The sequence below is a fragment of the Saccopteryx leptura genome, chromosome 2, assembly GCF_036850995.1.
Source record: "Saccopteryx leptura isolate mSacLep1 chromosome 2, mSacLep1_pri_phased_curated, whole genome shotgun sequence".
NCBI classification, from domain to species: domain Eukaryota; kingdom Metazoa; phylum Chordata; class Mammalia; order Chiroptera; family Emballonuridae; genus Saccopteryx; species Saccopteryx leptura.
Window position 1 is genome coordinate 316,646,043 of NC_089504.1, and position 25,414 is coordinate 316,671,456.

General features: G+C 45.0%; 1 protein-coding gene, 1 long non-coding RNA gene and 1 pseudogene across 3 annotated transcripts in view; 2 read left to right on the top strand and 1 right to left on the bottom strand.

Moving 5' to 3' along the window:
• LOC136391341 (uncharacterized) overlaps positions 1 to 13,361 on the bottom strand; it is a 179,519-nt gene extending 166,158 nt beyond the window's left edge. The window contains exon 1 of one of the 2 annotated variants that reach the window (XR_010748841.1): positions 13,251 to 13,361. This is a non-coding gene — a long non-coding RNA (uncharacterized lncRNA). Of the gene's footprint in view, positions 1 to 1,671; positions 1,757 to 13,250 lie in introns of those variants that run through there. The other variant, XR_010748842.1, reaches the window with a different exon arrangement.
• Positions 9,486 to 15,610, top strand: LOC136391339 (olfactory receptor-like protein OLF3). The gene is made up of 3 exons (XM_066362937.1): positions 9,486 to 9,563; positions 11,523 to 11,709; positions 14,385 to 15,610. The coding sequence occupies exon 3, from the start codon at positions 14,408 to 14,410 to the stop codon at positions 15,362 to 15,364; it is 957 nt and encodes a 318-aa protein (XP_066219034.1). The 5' UTR covers positions 9,486 to 9,563; positions 11,523 to 11,709; positions 14,385 to 14,407; the 3' UTR covers positions 15,365 to 15,610.
• Positions 15,611 to 22,952: 7,342 nt separating this feature from the next.
• Positions 22,953 to 23,850, top strand: LOC136392224 (olfactory receptor-like protein OLF3; annotated as a pseudogene).
• The last annotated feature ends 1,564 nt before the right edge of the window (positions 23,851 to 25,414 follow it).

Sequence of the window (25,414 nt, forward strand, 5' to 3'; positions counted from 1 at the left end):
CTTTTCCCTGGCTGCCTTGAGAATTTTTTCTTTGTCATTGGTTTGTGTCATCTTCATTATGATGTGCCTTGGAGTGGGTTTGTTGGGGTTAAGAAAACTCGGTGTTCTGTTTGCTTCTTGAATTTGAGGCTTTAGTTCTTTCCACAGGCTTGGGAAGTTCTTGTCTATTATTTGTTTGAGTATATTCTCCATTCCATTTACTTTCTCTTCTCCCTCTGATATACCTATTATTCTTATGTCATTCTTTCTGATGGAGTCAGACAATTCCTGTAGGGCTTTCTCATTTTTTATTATTTTTGAGTCTCTTTCTTCTTCTCTCTGTTGTGCCTCAAGTTGTTTGTCTTCTATTTCACTAATCCTATCTTCTATCTAGGCTGTTCTATTAGCTAAGCTTGTTACCTCGTTTTTCAACTCGTGAATTGAGTTTTTCATTTCTGTTTGATTTGTTTTTATAGTTTCAATTTCCTTGGTAATATATTCTTTGTGATTGTTGAGTTGTTTTCTGAGCTCCCTAAATTGCCTTTCAGTGTTTTCTTGTATATCTCTGAGTATTTTTAGGATTTCTATTTTAAATTTTCTGTCATTTAGCTCCAAGGTTTCCAATATGTTAAATCTTTTCTCCATAGGTTTTTCCACATCTATTTGTGTTACCTCTTTATCTTTTGTATCCATAATATTCGATTTCCTTTTTCTTTTTTTTTTTTTTTTTTCATTTTTCTGAAGCTGGAAACAGGGAGAGACAGTCAGACAGACTCCCGCATGCGCCCGACCGGGATCCACCCGGCACGCCCACCATGGGGCGACGCTCTGCCCACCAGGGGGCGATGCTCTGCCCATCCTGAGCGTCGCCATGTTGCAACCAGAGCCACTCTAGCGCCTGAGGCAGAGGCCAAGGAGCCATCCCCAGCGCCCGGGCCATCTTTGCTCCAATGGAGCCTTGGCTGCAGGAGGGGAAGAGAGAGACAGAGAGGAAAGCGTGGCAGAGGGGTGGAGAAGCAAATGGGTGCTTCTCCTGTGTGCCCTGGCCAGGAATCGAACCCGGGTCCTCCACACGCTAGGCCGACGCTCTACCACTGGGCCAACCGGCCAGGTCCGGCGATTTCCTTTTTCTTATTGGCATCTGAGGGTGGTCTTGTTGATAGCACTAATTAGAATTAATAAAGAATAAAAAGGGGGGAAAAAAAAAGGAAAAAAAAACACCCCACACAAAAAAAAACGTAATAATTTATTATTTCCCCCTTTTTTCTTTCTTTTATTCCTCTCCTCTCCCCTCCTTAGGGAAATATCGTGATGACCTGTGAATTATATTATGCTAAATGGAACAAAAACTGCCTATAACGGAGGGCCTGATTTGGGGTGAAGAGTTCAAGGGGCAAAAAAGGGCGTAGGGACCTACTAAATGCAAAAAAAAAGGAGAAAATCTTAGACAAGTATAAAATGATTTGCTTGTAAGTGATGGTCAACTAAGAGATATAATGAGAGGGATAAGAGGGAAACAGAAAGAAGGAGAAAAAAAATGATAATTAAAGAAGAAAAAAATAAAAATAATAAGTAAAAATCTGTTGTATTAAGTGGAGCAAAGACTAAATACAATGGAGACTTTGGGTTGGGAGGAATGCTAATGAGTTAAAAAGCAAAGTAAAAAGTACCCAAAATGCCACAAAAACAAACTGGAGGCCCCCAGCGAGATTGGCCGTGTAAGACCCCTCCTCACGGAGTGGGCTGCAGCAGACGTTGGTAGCTGGCCAGCCTCCGGCAGTTGCCGTTTGAAACGGAATTTGGCTGATTTGAAACATTTGGAGTCTTGAGACTGTTTGGTAAGAAAGCTTCCTCTTTGAATATTTGGAAACAGAGCTCTGGTTAGAAAAGGGTGTAGTGGAGCAGGCGGGACGCCACCTGATTTCTCCCCACCTGGTTAGTCGGGGAACGCAGGATGCTGCCTTCTCCCTTTGGTTTTGGTTTAGAAGTTTTGTTTGTTTTGTGTGCATATTTGGTTTGTTTGTCTGCTACTGGAATGGCCAAGTTAAAAGCAGACTGGCCAAACCAAGGATTGCTAGACCCATAGAAAACATAGAGAGTCTAGCGTACTATCACCAGCAACCACCTGCAGGCAGGTGTCATGGTCAGTGTGCAGCCCAGTATAGCAGCAGAGGTAGAGAAAGAAAAGGCAGCCAGGCTGCAACTGGCTGCAGGAGAAGCGGCAGGCTCCCTTCACAGTTTCAGGCACTTGCCCCTCCTCCTTGGGCACCAGCTCAAGGGCTGAGCCACTGCTTAGTCAGGCAAAAGATAACAGTGCAGTAAGCTAGAGGTTATCTGTTGTTGTATTCCCAATTTTGCTCTCTTAGTCAAGCCCCTCAGTGAGATCTTCTGAGCATGGCTTTTAAGGTCTATAATGACCAAGGAAGTAACAGAAAAGGCAAATAAGGCCCAAAAGAAGTCAGGAAATACCAACTTTTGGCTCCAGCGCCCTAAGGCGCTTCATAGCTTTCATCAAGGCCCTGCTCCAGAGTGGAAATAAAGGTCATTGGACTGAAGCCTGCCAGGCTTCCCGGTCCCACCGGTTGACACACCTGTGCTGTGGAAAGAGGGACATGAGAAGGTAAGCTGCCCCCTTGCTCCATGGAGGGAGGGTTCAGTCTCTTCTAGCCCTGCTCCAGCTACCTGTGACCTAACCTTGCCCAGCATGCTGGGAATTGCCACTGAAGGCCTAAGGACATCGTTCACGAGCCTAAGGTATTTCTTCCAAGTAGCAAATAAGCTAATAACACAAGGGCCATCTACTATGCCTTGCTTGAATATTTAAGTTTTATTTATCCCTCAAAGATCTCTACTGTGGGTATTGACAGTCTGGTTTTATTGCTTTATGTTTAGTGTCTCCTTTATTTCTCTTATCTCAATGCCCCATGCCTATTATAGGCTGGGACCTGCTGCTAATTCCAGCTAGAAGCAGTAGTCACTAGGACTTAAACTCTAACTGCAAGGTGTAGAAATGTAACACCCTTTCCCTAAGTACTTGCAGGTTTTATAGGTTACTGAGAAAACTGTTCAAAGACTGTCCAAGAGGCACTTCTAGCAGTACACCACCCAAGGACTGACTCCCACCTAGACGGGTCCAGACACCATGATCCTGACAACTCCCACTACTGCCAAGGTAGAAGGCATACCCGCCTGGGTCCACCGCAGCCGGCTGAAGCTTGCAGTCCCAGCAGAAACACCTTTGTGGACAGCGAAGACTGACCCCGCCAACCCTTGTAAACTTACCCTGAGAAGGACAGCATGCCCTGCTTCAGCCACAAACCAGAAGTTAACTGGTCCACGCATGGAGACTTTGGGGAGGGAGGGAAACTAAGGTAAAGGAAAGCCAAGTAAGTCATCTTAAGGTTTGATGCATGCACTGCTATGAGTCATACAGAAAGGGGGTGTAAGTCCCTTGGCTGAGAGAGAAGCTATAAGGTAAATGAAAATTATATAGGTGCTCATAGTTACCACTATAGAATAACCTGTGAATATTGGTCATGTGTCCAATAGGCTACTTATGAAAAGGACACCTCCAAAAAGCAATCTTTAAAGGAGGATTACTTAGTACTAACTTAGTCCTTGCTGAAGGTTAAGGTTTTTAGGAATTAAGAATTCTGATAAATTAGAAAGGAATTGTATGGTTTTGATAATAGAAGGTATAAGGTGTAGAGGTACTTTTGAAAAGAAAAGGAAAAGCAAGTTGTTATGAAGGCCAGTTATTTCTGGATAAGAAAGTGCGTAAAAGTTGAAGGTTTATGTAAGTTGCAGAAGGTTTGTGTAAGTTGCAGAAGGTTTGTGTAAGTTGCAGAAGGTTTGTGCAAGTTGTAAGAAGTTAGTACAGAGAAGAAAAATGCAAGGTAGAAAGAAATTAGTCCGTAAAGCTTGTAGTACTAAGGGCACACTATCAGCGTGCCAGCACATACTAGGGAGGACCTCTGACCTAATTAGCTTATAGCTACAGCTAAAGTAGAAAATTCTCATGAGCCCCAGCCTTATACCATTCTCCCCACTGATGAAGAATCAAGGATTTGATTTATGCCCAAAAGAGATGGGGGAATGTTAGATTCAGGGAGTACTGACATGCTGGGGCTGCCAAGAGTGTACAAGGTCCCTGTGACGCTGAGAACAAAGAGTTCAGCAACATCCTGCATTGAGTCAGAGACCCTTATCAGAAGTTTATGTTTGAAATTCTCCACTGAGTAATACCCCCCCCCCGTAACTGCGCACGACCTCCCTAGCCAATGACTAACAGCCACATCAGCTTCTGTATGATGCTTGCTCATCCTAGATAGCCACCCTATAAAAAGGAGCCATTTTAGAAGCTCGGAGCTGCAGTCCCTGTGCAGGTTTGGGGGGCTGCAGTCCCTGCGCAGTTTGTTGGCTGCGCAGGTTTGGGGGGCTGCAGTGCTCCAGTCTCTTCGGAGGCGTGGGTTGCCTGCAGTCCCTGTGCAGGTTTGGGGGGCTGCAGTGCTCCCTTGCATGGGTTGCCTGCAGTCCCTGTGCAGGTCTGCAATAAAACTTATAAAATTCACTTTGGGTCTGCTGTAGTCTTTCTCGCTAGGATGTAACAAAACCAACAAAAGAAAACCAAAAACAAAAGCAAAAAAAAAAACAACCAAAAAAAACTTGAGTCCCAAATTAAATAATTTGTTCATGATTGAGGATTGAATGGGAGGAAAAGTAAAAGGAGAAAAGAAGAAATGAATAGAAAGGAAAAAATAAGAAAAAGAGAAAAATGAGGGAAGAAAAAAAGGAAAAGAAAAAAAAAACAAAAGGGGAGAGAGTGAGAGTTAAGGGTTTTGGCGTGTAACCCTATAGGAGAGTAAGGATGAAGAAAAGAAATAACATGTAACACTCATGGGTAGCGTAGTTCAAGAAAAGGAAAGCATAAGATGGGCAGAGAATAAAAGGACCGAGGTGGAGGAAATAGAAGTAATAATAATAAAGGCAATAAGATAGAAGAAACAAACAACAACAACAAAAAAATAGTGGAACAAGTTATAAAGTCTGTGGATTTTTCTTGATTTTGAGAGGTTAACTTCTTCCTTTTTCTTTTCTCTCCCTCTTCCTGGTCGGTGACTCTGTACCCCAGGCTCTGCCCCTGTGTCACGGTTAGGTAGGGATTTGCAGTTGATGGGATTCTATGGCAATGTCATATAATTGGCTTTAGATTCGTTGGTAGTCAAGGCTTGTTGTTGTTTGCAGGGTCCAACAATGATAGAGTTTGCTTTCCCGGAGTCTCTCCTTCCTGAATTAGCAGCCTGGTGATCCAGCTATGAGGCTGCCACTGCTTCTGCCTGGGGAGTAAGAGGCTCAAAGAGCTGGGAAATCCCCACTCTATCCCCACTCAGTGCAAGGCTCTGGGTAAGGCTCTGGCAGTCAGAGCCTCCGGCGTAATCAGGCAGGGCTGGGAGTCAATTGTTGTCAAGGTGGCTGTTTAGCGCCTAGCATTCAGTTGGACCACTCAACCCAGGCTTTCCACATTTTGTAGCATGTTTTGGCTGGGAAGAAGAGGCACTAGTCGCTGCTTGCTATATAGATCTTAACATCTGCCAAGTCCCTCTTGTTAGCATATATCCCTGAATATGAAGGCTCTGTCAATCAGAAGTTGCCCCCGCCCCTTTAGCGAGAGGCACTAAAAAATATCACGCCTCTTGTCTTGGATCGCTGAACTGAGAGAGATCTTATCAATTAGAGCCCTGTGGGTGCGCAGATTTCGTGGGTTAAGCTAATTTCAGTGATTGGATCCGCAGCTGTGCTCCAGAAAGTATTTCAAGCTGCCTGCGCGCCCCTCCCCCAACGCTTGATTGTTAGCTTGAATGGCTGGGTGAGGTGCCCCGCCCATGGAGAGAATCTCTGGAGATAGCTTTGGCGCTGTTGGTCAAATAAGTTTGTAAATATGATATATATGTTTGCTCGCTTGTGACTTATATTGGGTGTGGGGGACAGGCTATAAGCAGGCCAGGTCGTTGTAGCCTAAGATTTGGTTTTGGGACTAAGCTTTTCCCCACACCCTTGACTGATTGTATGATCTGGGTGGTGCACTCTCATGAGGAATCCAATTATGCCTTGGATAAGTGACTTCGTATCAGAGACTTCCTTGTTTGTATATTGGATTAAGGGATTTTGGTTTTCTACACTATAAAGTGGGACAGACCAGGAGCTTGGACACACAGTTCCTGCTATCACAATTGCAGGGGCTTCCCTGATCCCTTGCCCTTCATGGGAAGAGCTGGTTTTCTGCTTTTCCCTTGTCTTCTTTTGTGGTTTGCCTGTTTTGGTGAGACACCAATAAATAGGATGGCCCCCCGTCCTCTGACTCCGCCATTTCTTTATCGTCTGCCCGAATCCAATGGGAACCTGCATGTGAATGGCCACGATGGTAGCTCCTGGCCTTACAGGCGCCCTTCCCGCTTGCCTTGCCGCTGGTGGCTGGGGTGCACTGGGCGCACGGGAGAATGGGGCACTCTGGGTGTGCGGGCGAGTGGGGTGCTTTGGGTATGTGGGCAAGTGGGATGTTCAGGGCATGCAAGCGAATGGGGTGCTCTAGGCACACCGGTGGCTGGGGACTCTCACTCGCAGTGTGTGGGCCACTGGGGACGCTCGCGGTGCAAGGGAGCTCGCTCTGTGACCGGACCGCGGCACGGGGCACACTGGAGGCTGCTCGCAGAGTGTGGGAGGGCAGTTGCACGCGCGGGTTGACTCACCACAGGCGTACTCCCGCCTCGGCTTGAATGAACGTCCCTGCAGTAGTTAGCTTCTTCCACACCCTCAGCTCCGACCCGTCTCTCAGATTCAAGTGATAATGTTACATCCTAGCGAGAGAGACTACAGCAGACGCAAAGTAAATTTTATAAGTTTTATTGCAGACCTGCACAGGGACTGCAGGCAACCCATGCAAGGGAGCACTGCAGCCCCCCCAAACCTGCGCAGGGACTGCAGGTAACCCACACAGGGGAACACTGCAACCCCCCAAACCTGCGCAGCCAACAAACTGCGCAGGGACTGCAGCCCCCCAAACCTGCACAGGGACTGCAGCCAACCCACGCCTCCGAAGAGACTGGGGCACTGCAGCCAACCAAACCTGCGCAGCCAACAAACTGCGCAGGGACTGCAGCCCCCCAAACCTGCACAGGGACTGCAGCTCCGAGCTTCTAAAATGGCTCCTTTTTATAGGGTGGCTGTCTAGGATGAGCAAGCATCATACAGAAGCTGATGTGGCTGTTAGTCATTGGCTAGGGAGGTCGTGCGCAGTTACAGGGGGGGTATTACTCAGTGGAGAATTTCAAACATAAACTTCTGATAAGGGTCTCTGACTCAATGCAGGATGTTGCTGAACTCTTTGTTCTCAGCGTCACAGGGACCTTGTACACTCTTGGCAGCCCCAGCATGTCAGTACTCCTTGAATCTAACAGTAACAGTCCTTTCACTTTCAGTGTGTGTGGAACTCCGGAATTGTTTTTTTTTAATTGAATTTATTGGGAAGATATTGACTCAAAAAACCATGCCAGTTTCAAGTGTACAACTCAACAAAACATCATCTACACGCTGCATCGTGCATCCATCACCCCCAAGCAGTCTCTTTGGTTCCCTATCTCTCTACCCTCTACCTACGCCCTAGTCCCTTTCCCTCTGGTCATCACTGCACTGTTGTCCATGTCCCCGGGTCACATATACAATCCCTTGATCCTCTGTCATCCAGTTCTCCAAACCCCCACCCCTCTGACAGCTGTCAGTCTGTTCTCTTTATCCATGCCTCTGTTTCTATTTTGTCAGTTCGTTTAGTTCATTAGATGCCACATATAAGTGAGACCACACAGAATTCTTCGTGGACAGCTTTTCCTCTCCTCAAGACTTTAAGGATGTCACTCCCCTGTCTCCCAGCTTGCACAGTTTCTGAGAAGAATTCCACTGTGATTTAGATCTTTGTTCTTTGGTACGTGGTGCATCTTTTCATCTGAGGCTGCCTTCAAGATTTTTGCTTTATTTTTTATTTATTTATTTTTGACAGAGACGGGGGGGGGGGCAGATGGACAGGAAGGGAGAGAGATGAGAAGATTTTTGCTTTATTTTTGGCTTTTAGATAGTAGTAAGAATATGGTATGTCTAGTTTTTGTTTGTTATTCTATTTGGCTGAATTTATTTGATGTGTGTTTTCATTTCTTTCACTGTTATCTTTCAACCATTGTCTCCTCAAAGATTCCTTGAACTCCTTTGTCTCCACTTTCTGACCTTTTAATGCATGTTAGATGATTTAATGTTGTTCCACAGCTCTGGAAGGTTCTCTTCTCTTTTTTATCATTATTATTTCTTTCTCTGTGTACTTGAGTTTTGTTCATTTTTATTGACTTATTTTTATCCTCACTGATTGTTTCTTGGCTTTTTTTTGAGTCTGCTCATAAGTGATATTTATTTTCTGTGCATTTCATGTCTACCATTTCCATTTAATTCCTCCATATAGTTTTCAATTCTTTATTGAAATTCCTCAATTATGAGGCTGCCCATCTTTTCCACTAGATCCTTTAGCTTATTTATGAGATTTATTTTAAACCCCTGTGTGATAGTTTCTATACCTAAGTATATCTGATTCTGGTTCTGTTAATTTCTTTGTTCAGTTCCATAGTGATTTTTCATTTGGATTAAAACCAGGAGGATATTTTGTGTATAGAATAATAGACTCTGATAAGTAGTATTATGACTTGAAATGGGCACTTCTGTTTGTCCTATAGTCTTGTCTGGTGGGAGAGAGTGTGGGAATCAATCAGTCATGGTTTGAGTCTTGTTGCAGCGGCATCCTTGGTGCACTAGCAAATCCCATTGTCTCTGGCACTACCCGTGCCTCTGGAAGGATATTCAGTGGTTGGAGGGATTCCCCAGGTCTGCTGGTCCACCTGTAGTTTTCAGCTCTCCCTGTGGGACTGCATGTAAGAGCATATTTTCCTGCATACTGTCTCTCCCCATGGCCACTTGCTATTCCCTGACCCTAAGTTCCTTCAGTGGAAGGTGAGGGCTTATTCTCTGTTGTCCTGCATCTGTCTCAGGCTTTGGTAGATCCTGTCTCCCTGTGTCTCAGGGCTGAGGCTTTCTTCATGGTCTTGCTGTTCCACAGTGTGAGGAGCTGGATCGTGGTCTGAGCACAGAGGGATTTCCTGACAATGCAAATCCCAGGGCTAGCATGCAGTGTGTTTTTGAAATTCTCTTCCCTCAGCAACGAGTCCCCATCCGTCTCTGCGGGAAACAGGGTTTGCTGTCCTTCCCCAGTGGCCTCAGGCTTTTATCCTATAAGCAGACAGACTGGTGGTGGCAGCGAGCCTCCTATCTCCTGCAGAGGCCGTGGACACTGTCACTAGACCTGCACCATGAAGGGGGCTCCGTCCAGTTTCCCAGCCTTCCCAGACATTCTTGTGAGGGCTTTTAAGTCTGTCAACAAAAGACTGAGAATTGGTGGGAACTTTTCTTTTTGCCACTTGAACTTGACCCATCTGTTAAAGTAATTCTCATTGGCTCGTCTGGTTGCCCTGTTCTTCTTCCATACTCTGGCCCAGGTGAGTAAGGGCTCCCATCCCATCTCTCTGGGTGAACTTGGCTTTTCCAAGATTGCACGCCCTGCAGCCTCAACTCATCAAGGAGTTCAAGGATCATTCTCATTTTGTAGATTATTCAACCGTATTTTGTTTTAAGGTGGAACCAATGCTATTTCCGACTTTCTATTACCCAAATGGAAGCTGGAACAAGCTCAACTACTTTATTTATTTTTCTTTTAAGTAGACTCTATTTTTTAGAGTGGTTTTTAGATTTATAGCAAAATGAGCAGGAAGTACAGAGAGTTCCTTCCCCTCTTTTACACCGTCTTCCCGCTATAAACATCCTGCACCAGAGTTATACGTTTTCAATTACTTTTAAAGGTCTGCTTGAACAGACCAATTACCAGTGGAGGATGTGAGGGATACTTTACAGGTAAGTAAAATATAACAATGGCAAGTACTGATTTTTAAGCAAATAAATTTTAAGTCAAACAAACCAGTTATTTGGAAGCAGCATACCCAAATTATATGCGTAGTTTGGAGCAAAGAATATGTTATATTCATGCTCTTATTACACACCCAAGCCTATCAATATACATCGATAATATATATGTTAGCGTGTCTGTTGCAAATCCTTCTTGCAGGAACTGTTCAACTTGTAGGCTAGCCACTTATGGGATGACCTTTCTGAGCAGAAGAGAGCATTTCTTGTTTGGGTAACAACAGAAATTGTGGGATGGGTGGGGCTCTCATGGAGGAGAAGCTGGGAAAAACAGACTGTGGTTGACTTTGAAACTCTTCACTCTGAGTTAGTTGAGGTTTGGCATTAAAGTCATTGGAAGCTTTAGATCAAACCTTTGTGAGGTGGGTAATGGTTCAATAGAGTGTTGTAATAGGAGAGTAATAGGACAGTGATCTACAGAATAGATTGTTTTAGTTTGCAAATTTTATTTTTTTAGAAACACCTGAAAGTCTCATAAAAATATTGATTGCTGGGCATTATCTGCCTAGTTTCTGATGGAATCAATCTGGGTAGAATGAAACTTATTCTTTGAGGGGAGCTTAGGAACAAATGCTAAAATAATAGCAGTCAGCAGTATTAATAATGCAAAGGAAGGATTCGTGTGATGGAGATTTCCAAGTCAGAGTTGATATGACTTGGTGAATGGTGGAGGTTGAATGGGAAGAAGGACGTCCCAAAATACTGAGCAGGAGTAACTGAGGGTGCTGTGGACTTCCTGTTGAAAGCCTGGAGTCTGGGCATTTACCTTTGTCAGCCACAGGTGAGTGGAGAAAACAGTCGTGATGTGAACTTCTGGATACTGTGACTAAATAAAGCCCTCTTGGCCATGGGATTTTTTTCAGCTTTCCTTGGAGAAAATGTACAACTAATTCTGTCAATTTTATGAATTCAGAAAGTAAGGTGAGCTGCGAGGAGCATCTATACTTTTCCTTTCTATTTCCTGGAATATCACAGAACCTTTGTTAGAGTCACTGGGTGCTGCAATATCAGAGGTCATGGGACCATGATGGAATAAATTAGTGGATAGCAGAAGGTTAATACATTAGATGAGTATAGGATATTGAATAGGCAATTAATGAATATGAGGTAAATGAGGAATCAGCATGTGGACATAGGAATGTGTAAATGGGTTGATGAGCAGCAGGTAAGTGAATGGATGAGTGAGTATTAAGATTGTTATAGACAACTGGGTAAATGAGAGGATGTATATATGGCGATGTTGGAAATTATTGGGTATTTGACTTAGTAGATAAATGAATAAAGTCTTCACTGATAAGGTGTATGATGTCTAGAGAATATGTCAGAGAAGAGCAATGTGACCACGTTCTGTTGAAATCACATGGAATCTTTATAAATATTAAAAATGTGAAGAGCTATGGAAAGTTAATAGTGTGTATTGAGAATTTCAGATCTTCCTTTTCCTTCTCTCTCTCTCTCTCTCTCTTTTTCCTTTGGAGACTATAAGACTCTATTTTTGTAGATCTTATTTGGAGTCTGAAATCTTGGTCTTTATTGCTATTGTTTCTGGAGCCGAAGTGGTACAGGAGAAATGTGCTCAGATGGCCACCGACGCTCCCAGTGCTCACAGCAGCCCTTTGCTCGTACCTCAGAGGAGTGAAAGCACTCTTGACTCCGGAAGGAGAGGTAAGGGCACCCTGGCGCTGAAGAGGGTAATTGGTTTTTCACCAGGTTTGGAGGCAGGCGCAGTCTCTGCTCACTAGAATAAGGGTATGAGGGCTAAATGTCAGGTTTGGACTCTAGGAGGAGACCTTAAAACCTCAGAAAATGGCTCCTGTGACTTTTTAGATGACCTTAGGTTTCAGTGGATTGTTGCAGTTTGAGGAGGATTAAGAGAATAGCTCACCAAGGGAGAAGAGAGCAGCATAAGAGGATTCGGAGGCGACCAGCATTAGCACTCTGATGCGCACAGCTCCTAGGGGAATCTGTCAGCCCACATTGCTCATTCAGCCACTCCGACACCTTATTAGGGTTATGTTTGAGCCGATTGTGGGGCACCTGCGACCTTGCTCCCAGCAGTGTCCCTCATGAGTCCAACCAGTGAGTTCTTAGCCTAGGAGTCAAGGAGCCTGGGACACTCCATCGCTATTGTCTTTCACTTTGTTGGAGGGGAGCACTCTTTAGAAACCTTTTATATCTGGATTGAAGTAGACACATGTGTTAGAGGAACGCAGCAAGTCATCATCTGGCATGTCCTCTGGCCGCCTGCTCACGTACCAGGGGAGCAAACAATGCAATGACAAGCTGTTTTGTGTCATTTCTTCTTTGGACGGGTCAGGTCTTTGAGCACAGGGAAGTATTACATTTGCTGTGAACTAGTGGCACCGAGCAAAGATGGCTCATTAACACATTTGCCAGATTAATAAAAAAATACAGAATAATGATGAGAGTAAACTGTTATTGAAAAATAATAATAACTTTAAAATGAAAGAAAAAGAAATGTTTCCTTTTTCTGCTGTAGATCTGCTATATATGTAACAACTGCTAACAGGTTTTTTTTTTTAATGAAATATTTTCTTGAGGTATGAGAATTAAATCTGAATGCCTTCTTTGAGAAAGTAGACGTTTTGTCATTCTGCCCATGACTGAGGAAAAGCGAGGTGAGGGGCGGTGACAAGGTTGGTGAGAGAGCAGAACAGGAGGGACTTGGGTTTGGGGGAGGAACTTGGAGAAGAGGCTTCAAAAATGTATGTGTCTGAACCATGAAGGAAGAGAGGGACATTGCCTGAACTACCTATTTTTGTTCGTTTGTTTGTCCTTTGTCAGTTAAGAGTGTCAGAGTGTAGACAGTCTTCACCTTTCTGCTCAGAGACCCTGGCCTTGTCCTTCTGGGATTTGGAAGGATGCAGACAGCTCGGTTCCTGCCTTCCTACTCCCCCCCCCCCATTGGCCTGCCTTCCCCTTATTTGGTACTCTACACAAGACAAAGCAAGTTACTAATAGGAAGGGCATGGAGAAAAAAAGAATAAATCAGCTCTACAGAATTTTAAAAAATGTAAACAGTTTCCATTTAATGTTCAAAATCGATGTGATATAGTTCTATGGGAAAAGCACTTCCAGGACAACGTGAAACACCAGTGGAACTCTATTCCAGCCTGCACCACCATGAAGTCATGCCTTCTTCTCTGCCCTGCACAGGGAGGGAGCGTCCTTCCTCTCTTGTAGACAGATAGTCAGGTCTACGGCCATACCACCCTGAACGCGCCCGATCTCGTCTGATCTCGGAAGCTAAGCAGGGTCGGGCCTGGTTAGTACTTGGATGGGAGACAGAGAGTCAGATCCTCATGCTTTCCTTGTTTCCATTTTGACTCCAATACAAAGGGTTGATTCCTAACAGCAGCGAATGGGGAAGAGATAAATAAAAAGAACAAGATAGTAACACAATCCCCTGCCCACATCGAATGCCATTGAGGCTGAAGAGACCAAAGGTCATCATCCAAAAGAGAATGGTTTAGAAATTAAAAACAAAAATAGGCAGTGGCCCCCTGAATCCCCAAAGTGACCCAACCATTCCTAAGCTCTCTGTTTTATTAAAGATTGCGTGCAACATGACTTTGGTCTGAATTTGTGGAGGGGATGCATGGGAAAACCACTGTCGCTATCTTACCTGCCCCAAGGCAGAACGCATGTCACCACTAAGAGTTATCCCCCTGTGATACCGCTACCAGCGCAGGTCACAAAGCACTCTCTCCAACATTACCGACATTTGAGCTTAAATATATATACTTGCAGGTTGGGAAATGTTATCCTGTTTCATATACACAAGGTTGTCACTAAACCAGAGTCACATAGCTACTAAATAAAATCAAGTTTCAAACCTCGGTTCCCCGACTCCAGATCTTTTCACCAGCCAGGCTTTCCCAAACATTTTCTTTTGTGGTAGCTTTGCCCACTATATCCAGGTGAGTCTAGTTGATATATTTAAGGTGGCTTTTATAGCTTTCCAACTGGGTTTTTCTTCATTGTTTATCAATTTACCTACCATTGTCATGTGCCAGGCTCTCCTCACCTTAAATGGAAGGTAAGCTGGTCAAGCCGGAAGCTCCTAAAGTAGCACTGTGTCATCGCCGGGCTTCAGCTGCATCACCCTGAGGCCACATCGTGTCCTCGTGGAGGCGCTGACTTGTGTCTGATGCAGAATAGATACAGTACATATTGGGATAAACCCTGTGATGATTGCCCATAACCAATCTGAAACATCTGGCCAATGCTGGCCGGTTGAATAAAGTAGGTGTTCATAAAAAGTTATACTTACCATTCTTTAGTTAAACATTTCCTGTTATTTCTTACTCTCTCTGCAGATTAATAATCCTTACCTGTTTTAATGGGAACAGATAACCAGACGTGGGTGAAGGAGTTGATTCTCCTCGGTCTGTCCAGTGACTGGGACACTCAGGTCTCTCTCTTTGTCCTGTTCTTGGTCATGTACCTGGTGACAGTCCTGGGGAACTCCCTCATTGTCCTTCTCATCCGACTGGACAGCCGGCTGCACACTCCCATGTATTTCTTTCTCACCAACCTCTCCCTTGTTGACATCTCTTACGCCACAAGCATCGTCCCTCAGATGTTGGTTCATTTTCTTGCAGAAGAGAAAGTGATCCCATTCGTGAGCTGTGCAGCCCAGTTGTTCTTCTCCCTGGGACTGGGCGGGATTGAGTTTGTTCTGCTGGCAGCGATGGCCTATGACCGCTATGTGGCTGTGTGTGACCCCCTGAGGTACTCAGTCATCATGCACAGAGGGCTCTGCACTAGGCTGGCCATCACCGCCTGGGTCAGTGGCTCTGTCAACTCCCTTGTGCAGACCGCCATCACCTTTCAGCTGCCCATATGCTCAAACAAGTTTATTGATCACATATCATGTGAACTCCTAGCTGTGGTCAGACTAGCCTGTGTGGATACCTCCTCCAATGACATCGCAATCATGGTTTCCAGCATTGTCCTGCTGATGACACCACTCTGCCTGGTCCTCTTGTCCTATGTCAAGATTATCGCCACCATCCTAAAGATCAGGACGAGTGAGGGAAGAACGAAAGCCTTCTACACCTGTGCCTCTCACCTCACAGTGGTTGTCCTGTGCTATGGCATGGCCATTGTCACTTACATCCAGCCTCGCTCCGGCCCCTCTGTCCTTCGGGAGAAGTTGGTCTCTCTCTTTTATGCCATTTTGACACCTATGCTGAACCCCATGATTTATAGTCTAAGGAATAAGGAAGTGAAGGGGGCATGGTACAAACTATTGGGACGATTATCTGGATTAACGTCAAAACTGGCAACTTGGTGAATCAAGAGCATCACTTAGAGAAAAGCTCTTTGCCAGTGTGTTCTCCCACATAAGACAGACACGACAGGCATCAGCTGCATTGCCCTGGCAACCAATATGGTGATGACGTGATGTGTACTGGTGACGTGGATGGGAGGCTGGGTGTGTAGGTGGGAATGTAGAATGTAGAGGCCTTTAATGTCCCAGGAGCATGCTCATTGACATTAAGGATGAACTTCATAACCATCCAATCTCCTTTCGTATGACCTGAAAGTAATTGGGGAAAATAAAACCAAAAATAAATAAATAAATAAATAAAACCCATTTGCTGTTTTGATCTGTCACATTGTTTGTAGTCATGGACCTATTCCTGGATCTCCATATGGACCACTGGTTCTCATTCATCTCCATTTTTTACAAGACTGTCATGCTTCTATTGAGAACAAAACACTTCACATTTTGAACTCACTTAAAAAAAATACACATTTGTGGTGTCTGTAAGCACGTCCAGTAACTGTGTGAGTCACTGTTCCAAGATGCATGTTGCTATCAAAGCTGGTGAGATGCTTTTGTGCTGGACCTGCTTCATGGGGACACACGTGCTTGTCCGAGGGCTGGAGATGACTCAGTGGGGGAGCCTCCTCGAGGTCTGTCTGCTTTTACACTGACAGGGATCTCTGTGAAGGGTGTTGGTACGTGCGGCTCAGACTGGCCAAGGGAGAGCTATGTGCCAGGCACTGCTTGAGTGTACAGACAGTTTGAGGGGAGTTTTACTGCATATGGTTACCCTTTATATCGTAAAGCTGTCTCATCTCTTGGACATGAAAATGTATGAAAAATCTATTACCTCTTCTACTTTAGAAGCAAATAAGCACATAAAGTATGAAATTATGTATAAATGATAAAATCCATAGTTATCTAAGAAAGGCAAGATACGTCAGCAATAAAAGATGCAGCAATAAAAGATGTGACAACCTGAACGTGGATTTGGGGAATCAGGACAGTTCCATCACCTGTGCAGACATCACCCTCTCGTCTCCATATTAAACCCTCTCCTCCCCCCACCCCCCTTCACCCCAGCACTTGTAAACCTACTGAGCTGGAATAGTCTGAGAAAAAGCCAAGTTCAATAAGGTAAAGAGGAGGAAGAAATAGCTGTACGAGGAAAAAGGAAGGGGAAAGGGGACAGAATGTGACAGCAGCTCATCCTCTCCCTCCCTTGACCCTTGAAGAAGTCGCAAAGCCTGTTCCTCCTGTCATCTGTCCTTTGAGTCAGTTGCTGCGCAGTTCTTCCATTTGGGAACACAGTGTCACAGAATCTCAGCGTTCAGTGTTGAAGTTTTATATGAGCCAAAGCCCACTTGACATTTTAATTTTGCCTAAAAATAATCAAATTGAAGTTTTGCAATCTAGGCAGGTATCCCAAAAGATGCCAGTGCTAGGGGGCTATATTTCTCTTGTTGTTAACTGAGAAATATCAGTGGGCTGTCTACTGTGTGTCAGGGACAATGGGCGGTTCTTGAAACGCAGTGTGATACAGTCCTGACGACGACATGGCTTCATCGGGGGGATGCTGGTGAACAATTGAAATGTGGCGTTGGGTCCCCGAGAGGGTGAGCCTTCGAGGGTGGTTGCGGGAGTCTTCCTGTGTCAGAGGACTAGAGAAGGTCCAGGTGGCAACCAGGAGAGTGAGAACATGTGACCCAGCTAACCTGAGCCAAGGATGACCGGTGCAGGGTGCCGAGCAGAGGGAGGGCGTGGGGGCTCAAAAACGTCCCCAAGTTGGAAGTTGCTCTTGCAGGGCAGAGAGGACTGGGGAAGTAGTGAGGAGTACGCTGGTGGAGGACAGGGGCCCTGTCTCGGGTCGTTGAGTGCTTATCCCGAGAGCAATGGGAGCCAGTCAAGGTTTCTTTGCCCAGAGCATGCCTTGATAAAATTTACATTTTTTGACTCATTCTTGCAAATGAGTCAGAAGAAGAAAATTTGGAGCCAAGGAGAACATCTAGGAGGCTGATCCACAATGACTCATGTGACATTAGAAGAGGAATCTGAACTAAGGAAGTGGCAATGGGGAAAGAAAAAGTCAAGTCAAGTCACGTGATTCAATAGCTACAACAGGAACTTCACCTTCTCCCTGTTTGGAATTCCCGTGTGGAAGAATTCTATTCTTTCCAAAAAGGTCGTGATCCTGTCTGAATGTTCTGTAACTTGTCTGCTGAAAAATTTACCACCATGCACACGCCCTATAGAAAATGGTAGGAGCAAGAGGAGAAAGGGAAGTAGTCAAAACTATAAACATGCACGTAACACTTTTAGGAGGAGACAGAAATGCCTTAGCCTCATCTCTGTGGCTGGTCTGCGGTCACACTGTGACTTTTCTCTGTCTCCCATCCCACGGTCCCTTTGCTGTACCTCAGCAACTTGGCTCGTTTGGGCTTATCAGAAGGCTTATCCAAGTCTCCATTTCTCAGGAAGCAGAAACACTGAGGGTGGGCTTTCTGTCTGTAGGAACCAGTTACTGCAGTCTTACAGTCCCTGTGTCCAATGTCTATCTCTATCTTACAGATGTTTAAATTGTAGGACTTCCTTTTTTCAGTAAGTTAAATTCTCATTATTTACAGTGATAACAGTTGCTAGTGAACAAAGTGAACTAGCAACCGTTAACACTTTAAATATTTCTTCTACTCTTTCTGTCTCAGACTTCTTTCTGAGACTTTCTAATGGCATATATGTTTGACCCTGGACACTCTCTTCTCTTTTTATTGTTATTATAATTGTTTTTCTTTATGCTTCAGTTTTGCTAATCTCTATCAACTCATCTTCATCCTCTCTGGTTGTTCCTTGGTTCTGCTGAATCTACTCATAAGCCTCCTTCACCTCTGTTACTATGCTCTTCATGTCTAGAAATTTTATTTGATTCTTCCATGTGCTTGTCAAGTCTCTGCTAGAATTCTTTATGTATGTATGCAGGACATCCATATTTGCGACTAGGTCCTGTTGTAATGCGTGAACGAGAGCTGTCTTCATCCTCTGCGTTGTAGTTCCTATATCCAAATCATCCTTGATTCTGGTTCTGTTAAGTGCTTGGTCCAGGGACACTATTTTTCCTTTCTTTTCCTCTGATCTTCAATTCTGATTGACACCCAGACATTTTGACTCTGAGATAAGCAGCACTGTGCTGGCAGTGGGCACATCTCTGCTGTTTACTCTATAGCATAGAGTGTGTGGAGCAGGGGTCCCCAAACTTTTTACACAGGGGGCCAGTTCACTGTCCCTCAGACCGTTGGAGGGCCGGACTATAAAAAAAAACTATGAACAAATTCCTATGCACACTGCACATATCTTATTTTAAAGTAAAAAACAAAACGGGAACAAATACAATATTTAAAATAAAGAACAAGTAAATTTAAATCAACAAACTGACCATTTCAATGGGAACTATGCTCCTCTCACTGACCACCAATGAAAGAGGTGCCCCTTCCGGAAGTGCTGCGAGGGCCGGATAAATGGCCTCAGGGGGCCGCATGTGGCCCGCAGGCCGTAGTTTGGGGACCCCTGGTGTGGAGAGTGGGAATTATGCTAGTCATGGTTTGAGCCGGGTTTGAGTCTTGCTGCAGTGGTATCCTTGGTGCACCACAAGTAGTCTCTGTCACTACTTGTGCCTCGGGAGGGACGCTCAATGGTTAGAGGGCTTCCCCAGTGCTGCTGGCCCATCCTTAGTTTTCAGCTCTCCCCGTGGGACTGCATGTCAGAGAGCGTGTCTTCCCGCACGCCGCCTCTCCCCCATGGCCACCTGCTGTTCCCTGATCCTCAGTTCCTTCAGTGGAAGGTGAGGGCTTATTCTCTGTTGTCCTGCGTCTGTCTCAGTCTTTGCAGATCCTGTCTCCCTGTGTCTCAGAGTCGGGGCTTTCTTCATGGTCTTGCTGTTCCACTCTGTGAGGAGCTGGTTCGTGGTCTGAACACGGAGGGGTTTCCTGACAATGCAAATCCCAGGGCTAGAATGTGGTGTTCTCTTTTTTTTTTCTCTTCCCTAAGTAATGAGTCCTCATCCATCTCTGAGAGGAATAGGGTTTGATGTCCTTCCCCAGTGGCTTTGGTCTTTGTCCCATAAGGAGACAAACTGGTGGTGGCAGCGAGCCTCCTGCCTCCTGCAGAAGCTGTGGACACTGTCACAAGACCTGCGCCATGAAGGGGGCTCCTCCAGTTTCCCAGCCTTCCCCAGACATTCTCATGAGGAGAACTCTTGAGAATAGACATGAACTCATTCATCTTCTGTGGCTCTTAGCAATTGTATACACATAGCACCCAAACTGAGCCTTTAGCCATTTGGTGAAACAGCTTTGACGGGCATGTGTGATGGCACCATATTTCTCCCGTATCCTGGCCCAGGTAAGGCCGTGCTGCTCACACCCATGTCTTTCTGGATATATTGGTCTTTTATTAAGATTTCCTTTTAGTTCGATTTCCTACAACCTCAGCTCCCTGAGGTTTTCAAATAGTTATTTTTCTTGTTTAAGATGGAGGCAATGTTTTTAACTTTATTACCTAAATGAGTCTAGAATAAGCTAAATTACTTTTTCTAAGGTCAGTTAACAGACACAGTAAAATGGAGTCACTACGTGCTCATTTTTAACTAAATATTATAACAGTTAAAATAATACTTTTAGGCTAACATATTTTAAGTCAAACAAATCACTTTTTTGGAAGTGGCTTATCCAAATTATATGCATAGTGCCTATAACAGAATAATTTGTGGTGCATATGTTTTGTTTTGTTTTTTTGTTTTTTTCGCAAACCCAAGCAAATATGTTGGTTATATATATATATATATATATATATATATATATATATATATTAGTGTGTCTATCACAAATGCTTCTTAAAGGAACTAATTCAACTTGCAGGTAGATACCTATAGGATGATCGTGGGCAGAAGAGAGAGCATTTCCTATTTGGGGAACAGGAATTGTAGGATGGGTGGGGTTCATGTGGTGGAGAAGCTGTGAAAAACTTAAGACTGCAGTTGACTTTGCAACTCTCCGCTCTGAGTTAGTTGAGGTTTGGCGTGTAAGTCATTACATGCTTGCTAACAAACCCTTGTGTTGTAATGGAAGGCTGGTTGCCAGTGGCCTACAAAATGAATTGTTTTAGCAGCTTTCAAATTTTATTCTACCGGAACAAAGGCTAATTGAAACACAGTTTGCTGGACCCTGTCTGCATAGTTTCTGATGGAGTCAGTCTGGGTAGGGTGAAGCTCGTCATGCTTTGAAGGGCACTTAGGAACTAAGTGCTGAAGCAGTAGAAGCCAGCAGTATCAATGATGCAAAGGAAGGATCCATGTGAAGGAGATTTCCAAGTCAGAGTTGATATGACTTGGTGAATGGTGGGGGTTGAATGGGAAGAAGGACATCCCAAGGTGTTGAGCAGGAGTGACTGAGGGTGCTGTGGACTTCCTGTTGAAAGCCTGGAGTCTGGGCATTTACCTTTGTCGTCCGCAGGTGAGTGGAGAAAACAGTTGTGATGTGCACTGGATACTGTGACTAAACCCCTCCTAGTCATGGAAATTTTCCAACTTTCCTCAGAGAAAATAGAAAACCAGTTTTACCAATTCTATGTGAGTTCAGGAATTCAAGTGAGGACTGAGAAACATCTCTCCTTTCTATTTCTGGACTATCACAGAACCTCTGTCAGAGCCCCTGGGCACTGTAATGTCAGAGGCCACGGCACCAGGATGGAATAGCTTAGTGGGTGAGGAGGATGACATGCTGGGTGAGTATGGAAGATCCAGTGGATAATTAATGGACATCAGGAACATACAGGGGTTATCATGTATGCACATGACTGATGGAATGTATAGGTGGGTGCATGAGCGTATGAATGGTCAGGTGAGAGTATAGAGATGATGACAGATAGTTGAGTAAATGAGTGGATATGTAAATGGTGATACTCAGAGTTACTGGTATTCTACTTGGGAGATGAATGGATAAATGGATAAATGATTCACTTAAATGATGCATGAGCATAACTATCATATCAGAGAATGGTAATGTTATTATTTTCTACCAAATTACATTGAGTCGATTCACATATATTGAAGATTTGAAGAGGTAGAGAAAGTTAACCACATCTCCAACCTCCACCCTTTTATGCCCTAAAAATGGTAACTTTCTCTTCATCTCCTTTTTTGGGACATTATCTGGAGTCTGAAATATTTCCATGCAATTTTATTATGTTAACGACTTGAATAGCACCATGAAAAATGTTCTTACGTGTCCTTCCAACCTTGCTCTGCTCACAGTAGTCCCGCAGTCCGCACATATCTCAGGGGAGTGAGGCACAATGCTCTTATCTGCAGAAGGAGAGATGAGGGCACCCTGGAGCCTAGGGGGATAATTGTGTGTGTGTATGTGTGTGTGTTTCCACCAGGTACGCATGCACGCCTGGTCACTGCTCACTAGAACAGGCTAACAAGTGCTAAAAGACAGGTTTGGACTATAGGAGAACATCCTAACACCTCAGAAAAATGGCATCTCTAACTTTTTAGAGTGATCTAAGGCTTCAGCTGTTGGTTGAGGAGGATGGAGAGAATAGACTACCATGGGGAGACATTGGGCAGTATCAAGGCCTTGCCCTTGAAATTGGGAGTGACAAAAATTAGCACTCTGACGCACGGAGCTGCTGGGGGAATCTGTCAGCCCACGTTGCTCATTCAGCCACTGCTCCATCTCCTTAGGGTTGTGTCTGAGCCAACTGTGGGGCACCTGTGGACTTCTTCCCAGCAGCTTACCTCACTAGTCTGACCAGTGAGTTCTTGGCCTCTGGCCTTTCTTTCTTTCTTTTTTTTTTTTTTTTTTTTGTATTTTTCTGAAGCTGGAAACAGGGAGGCAGTCAGACAGACTCCCGCATGCGCCCGACCGGGATCCACCCGGCACGCCCACCAAGGGGCGATGCTCTGCCCACCAGGGGGCGAAGCTGTGCCCCTCCGGGGCGTCGCTCTGTTGCGACCAGAGCCACTCTAGTGCCTGGGGCAGAGGCCAAGGAGCCATCCCCAGCGCCCGGGCCATCTTTGCTCCAATGGAACCTCGCTGCGGGAGGGGAAGAGAGAGACAGAGAGGAAGGAGAGGGGGAGGGGTGGAGAAGCAGATGGGCGCTTCTCCTGTGTGCCCTGGCTGGGAATCGAACCTAGGACTTCAGCACGCCAGACCGACGCTCTACCACTGAGCCAACCGGCCAGGGCCGTGGCCTCTGGCCTTTCACTTCGTTGGAGGGCAGCACTCTTACAGAAGCCAACTTACACCTAGACTGAAGTAGACAGGTCCATTTTGTCTGCCACTATTCAATATTAGGGAGCTCTACTAGAGCTATAATGGAGGGTGGGTTTAGCTGGATATTTTAGGGACTCTGGATCATAGATATGAAGCATAAATGTTGAAATCTTCCCGCCGTACATAGCATGGTAGATGTAGTAAAGTTATTCTGCTTTCCTGAAGCTGTAGGGTTAATTACATTTATTTTTCTACAGGATTCTCAATCCCAAACTTTAGCCCTCTGTCACCTCACATATCTGGTATCAATTGATTTATAACCTGCGCTTTGTCTTCAGAGGTTCATGGGCAGAGCAAACCAGACACGGCTGAGCGAATTCATTCTCCTGGGCCTATCCAGCTGCTGGGAGACTCAGGTCTTCCTTTTCCTGGTCAGGTATCTGGTGACCATGCTAGGGAACATCTTTATCATCCTCCTTATCAGACTGGACAGCAGCCTGAACACACCCATGTACTTTTTCCTCAGTGTCCTGTCATTTGCGGACATCTGGTATACCAACAGCACTGTGCCACAGATGCTCGCTCACTTCCATTGGCCCGGAAGTCCATCCTGTTCCACAGCTGCGTGCTCCAGCTCCACATGTCCTTGGCCATGGGCAGCACAGAGTTCTTCCTGCTGGGAGCCATGGTCTATGACCGCTATGTGGTCATGTACCACCGCTGAACTACACAGTCATCATGCATAGGGGGCTGTGCCTTGGGCTGGCTGCTGGCTGCTTGCTAGCTGGTTTCATGAACTCCCTGATGCAGACAGTCATCATCTTTCAGCTACCTTTGTGCCGTAACATTATTAATCACTTTGCTTGTGAAACCTTGATGGTGCTGAGGCTGACCTGCATGGACATCTTCAACATGGTCATGGTGGCCGTCTCAGGGTTCCTGGTGATCATGCTTCCCTGCTCCCTGATCCTGTTCTCCTGTGGTTGGATAGTTGCTGCTCTTCTGCACATTTGCTCTGCTCAGGGATGCAGCAAAGCGTTTGAGACCTGCGCTTCCCACCTCATGGTGGTGTCCATGTGCTTTGGCAAGGCCATCTTCACGTATATGAGACCCGCAGCCGGCTCCTCAGCGGAACAGGAGAAGATGGTTGCCCTGTTCTATGCCGTGGTGACTCCAATGCTGAATCCCTTAATCTACAGCTTGAGGAACGAGGAGATGATGGGTGCCTTAGGCGAGTGTTGAGAAAGCTTAGTGAAAGAGGTAGTTCTACTCCTTTCCAACAGCCCAGAGAACACTTCAAAGCAAGAGTAAATAGTTGATGTCCTTTCTCCTCAGTTTTGCTGATAAGGTAGATCATGGTGAGCACATTTTTTTAAGACTGACTTTCTACTTTAGTCCACATTTTGACTATGTATCATTGCCCTATTATACATATGGCAAAAAAAAAAAAAATGCCTTCAGTGATTAAATGGAGGTATGTTGGGTAGCCTGTCCTCCTAGAATTCATATTCCTCCTTCCCCTTCCTAGGCCTCCTGCATATTCTCTCAGGAAATGCAATGTGGGCAGTGAAGAGTTTCAGACTGAGGACAGCCACACTTCACGTCTTGACCCAACCCTCACCAGCAATATGGCTTTGAAAAATGTGCTTAATCTCTCTGACCTCCAGTTTCCTCAGCTATAAAAAATAATAGCCAGTGCATGTTATTATCTTGAAGATTATGGGTCATCCATGTAAGTATCAAGTAGAGTGGTGGCGTAGAGTAGATATTCAACTATTGTTAAAAACAGATTTTAGGATGCAATTACAGGAGTAAGCATTATGCAACTTTTTTTCTCTATATACAATTATTCAAAATGAACTTTTCTCCCTATTGCTTTGGCTATAGTAGATCACCATAAATCCTAGTAACTTAGTCATAAATACTACTTTTACTGGAAATTTTGAATCCTATCAATTCATGTCGTGAGTAATTGTGCTAAAATTTCTAAATAAAATATCAAAAGCAGAGGTATCTCAAACTTGTAGTTTTTTGTTTGTTTGTTTGTTTGGGTTTTTTTTTTTTGTATTTTTCTGAAGCTGGAAACTGGGAGGCAGTCGGACAGACTCCCGCATGCGCCTGACTGGGATCCACCCAGCACACCCACCAGGGGGTGTCGCCCTGTTGCAACCAGAGCCACTCTAGCGCCCGAGGCAGAGGCCATGGAGCCATCCCCAGAGCCCGGGCCATCTTTGCTCCAATGGAGCCTCAGTTGCGGGAGGGGAAGAGAGAAACAGAGAGGAAGGAGAGGGGGAGGGATGGAGAAGCAGATGGGCGTTTCTCCTGTGTGCCCTGGCTAGGAATTGAACCCAGGACTTCCGCACGCCACGCCGACGCTCTACCACTGAGCCAACCAGCCAGGGCCAAACTTGTAGTTTTTAAAAGAAGAAAATCCAAGTTGCTGCTTTGGAAAAAGCAGTTTTATATTCACCAGGTAGACTGTAAGCTTTTTGGAGAGCAAGGACTGTTCATTTCGACGTATTTGTATTTCCAGAGCCTTAGCAATGCTAATAATTCCTGCTGATTGAATAGTTTATTGACTGAAACTTTTTTCCTTCCTTTTTATTAAATTTATTGGGGTGACATTGGTTAAAAAAATTACACAGGTTTCTGGTGCACAGTTCCACAACACATCATCTGTACACTGTATTGTGTGTTCAACACCCCAAGTCAAGTCTTCCATCATCATTTATCCCCCTATACCCTGCCCTATCTTTCCCAAAACTTTCTTCACTATTTTAGGAGTTGCCTCATATATGTTGGCATT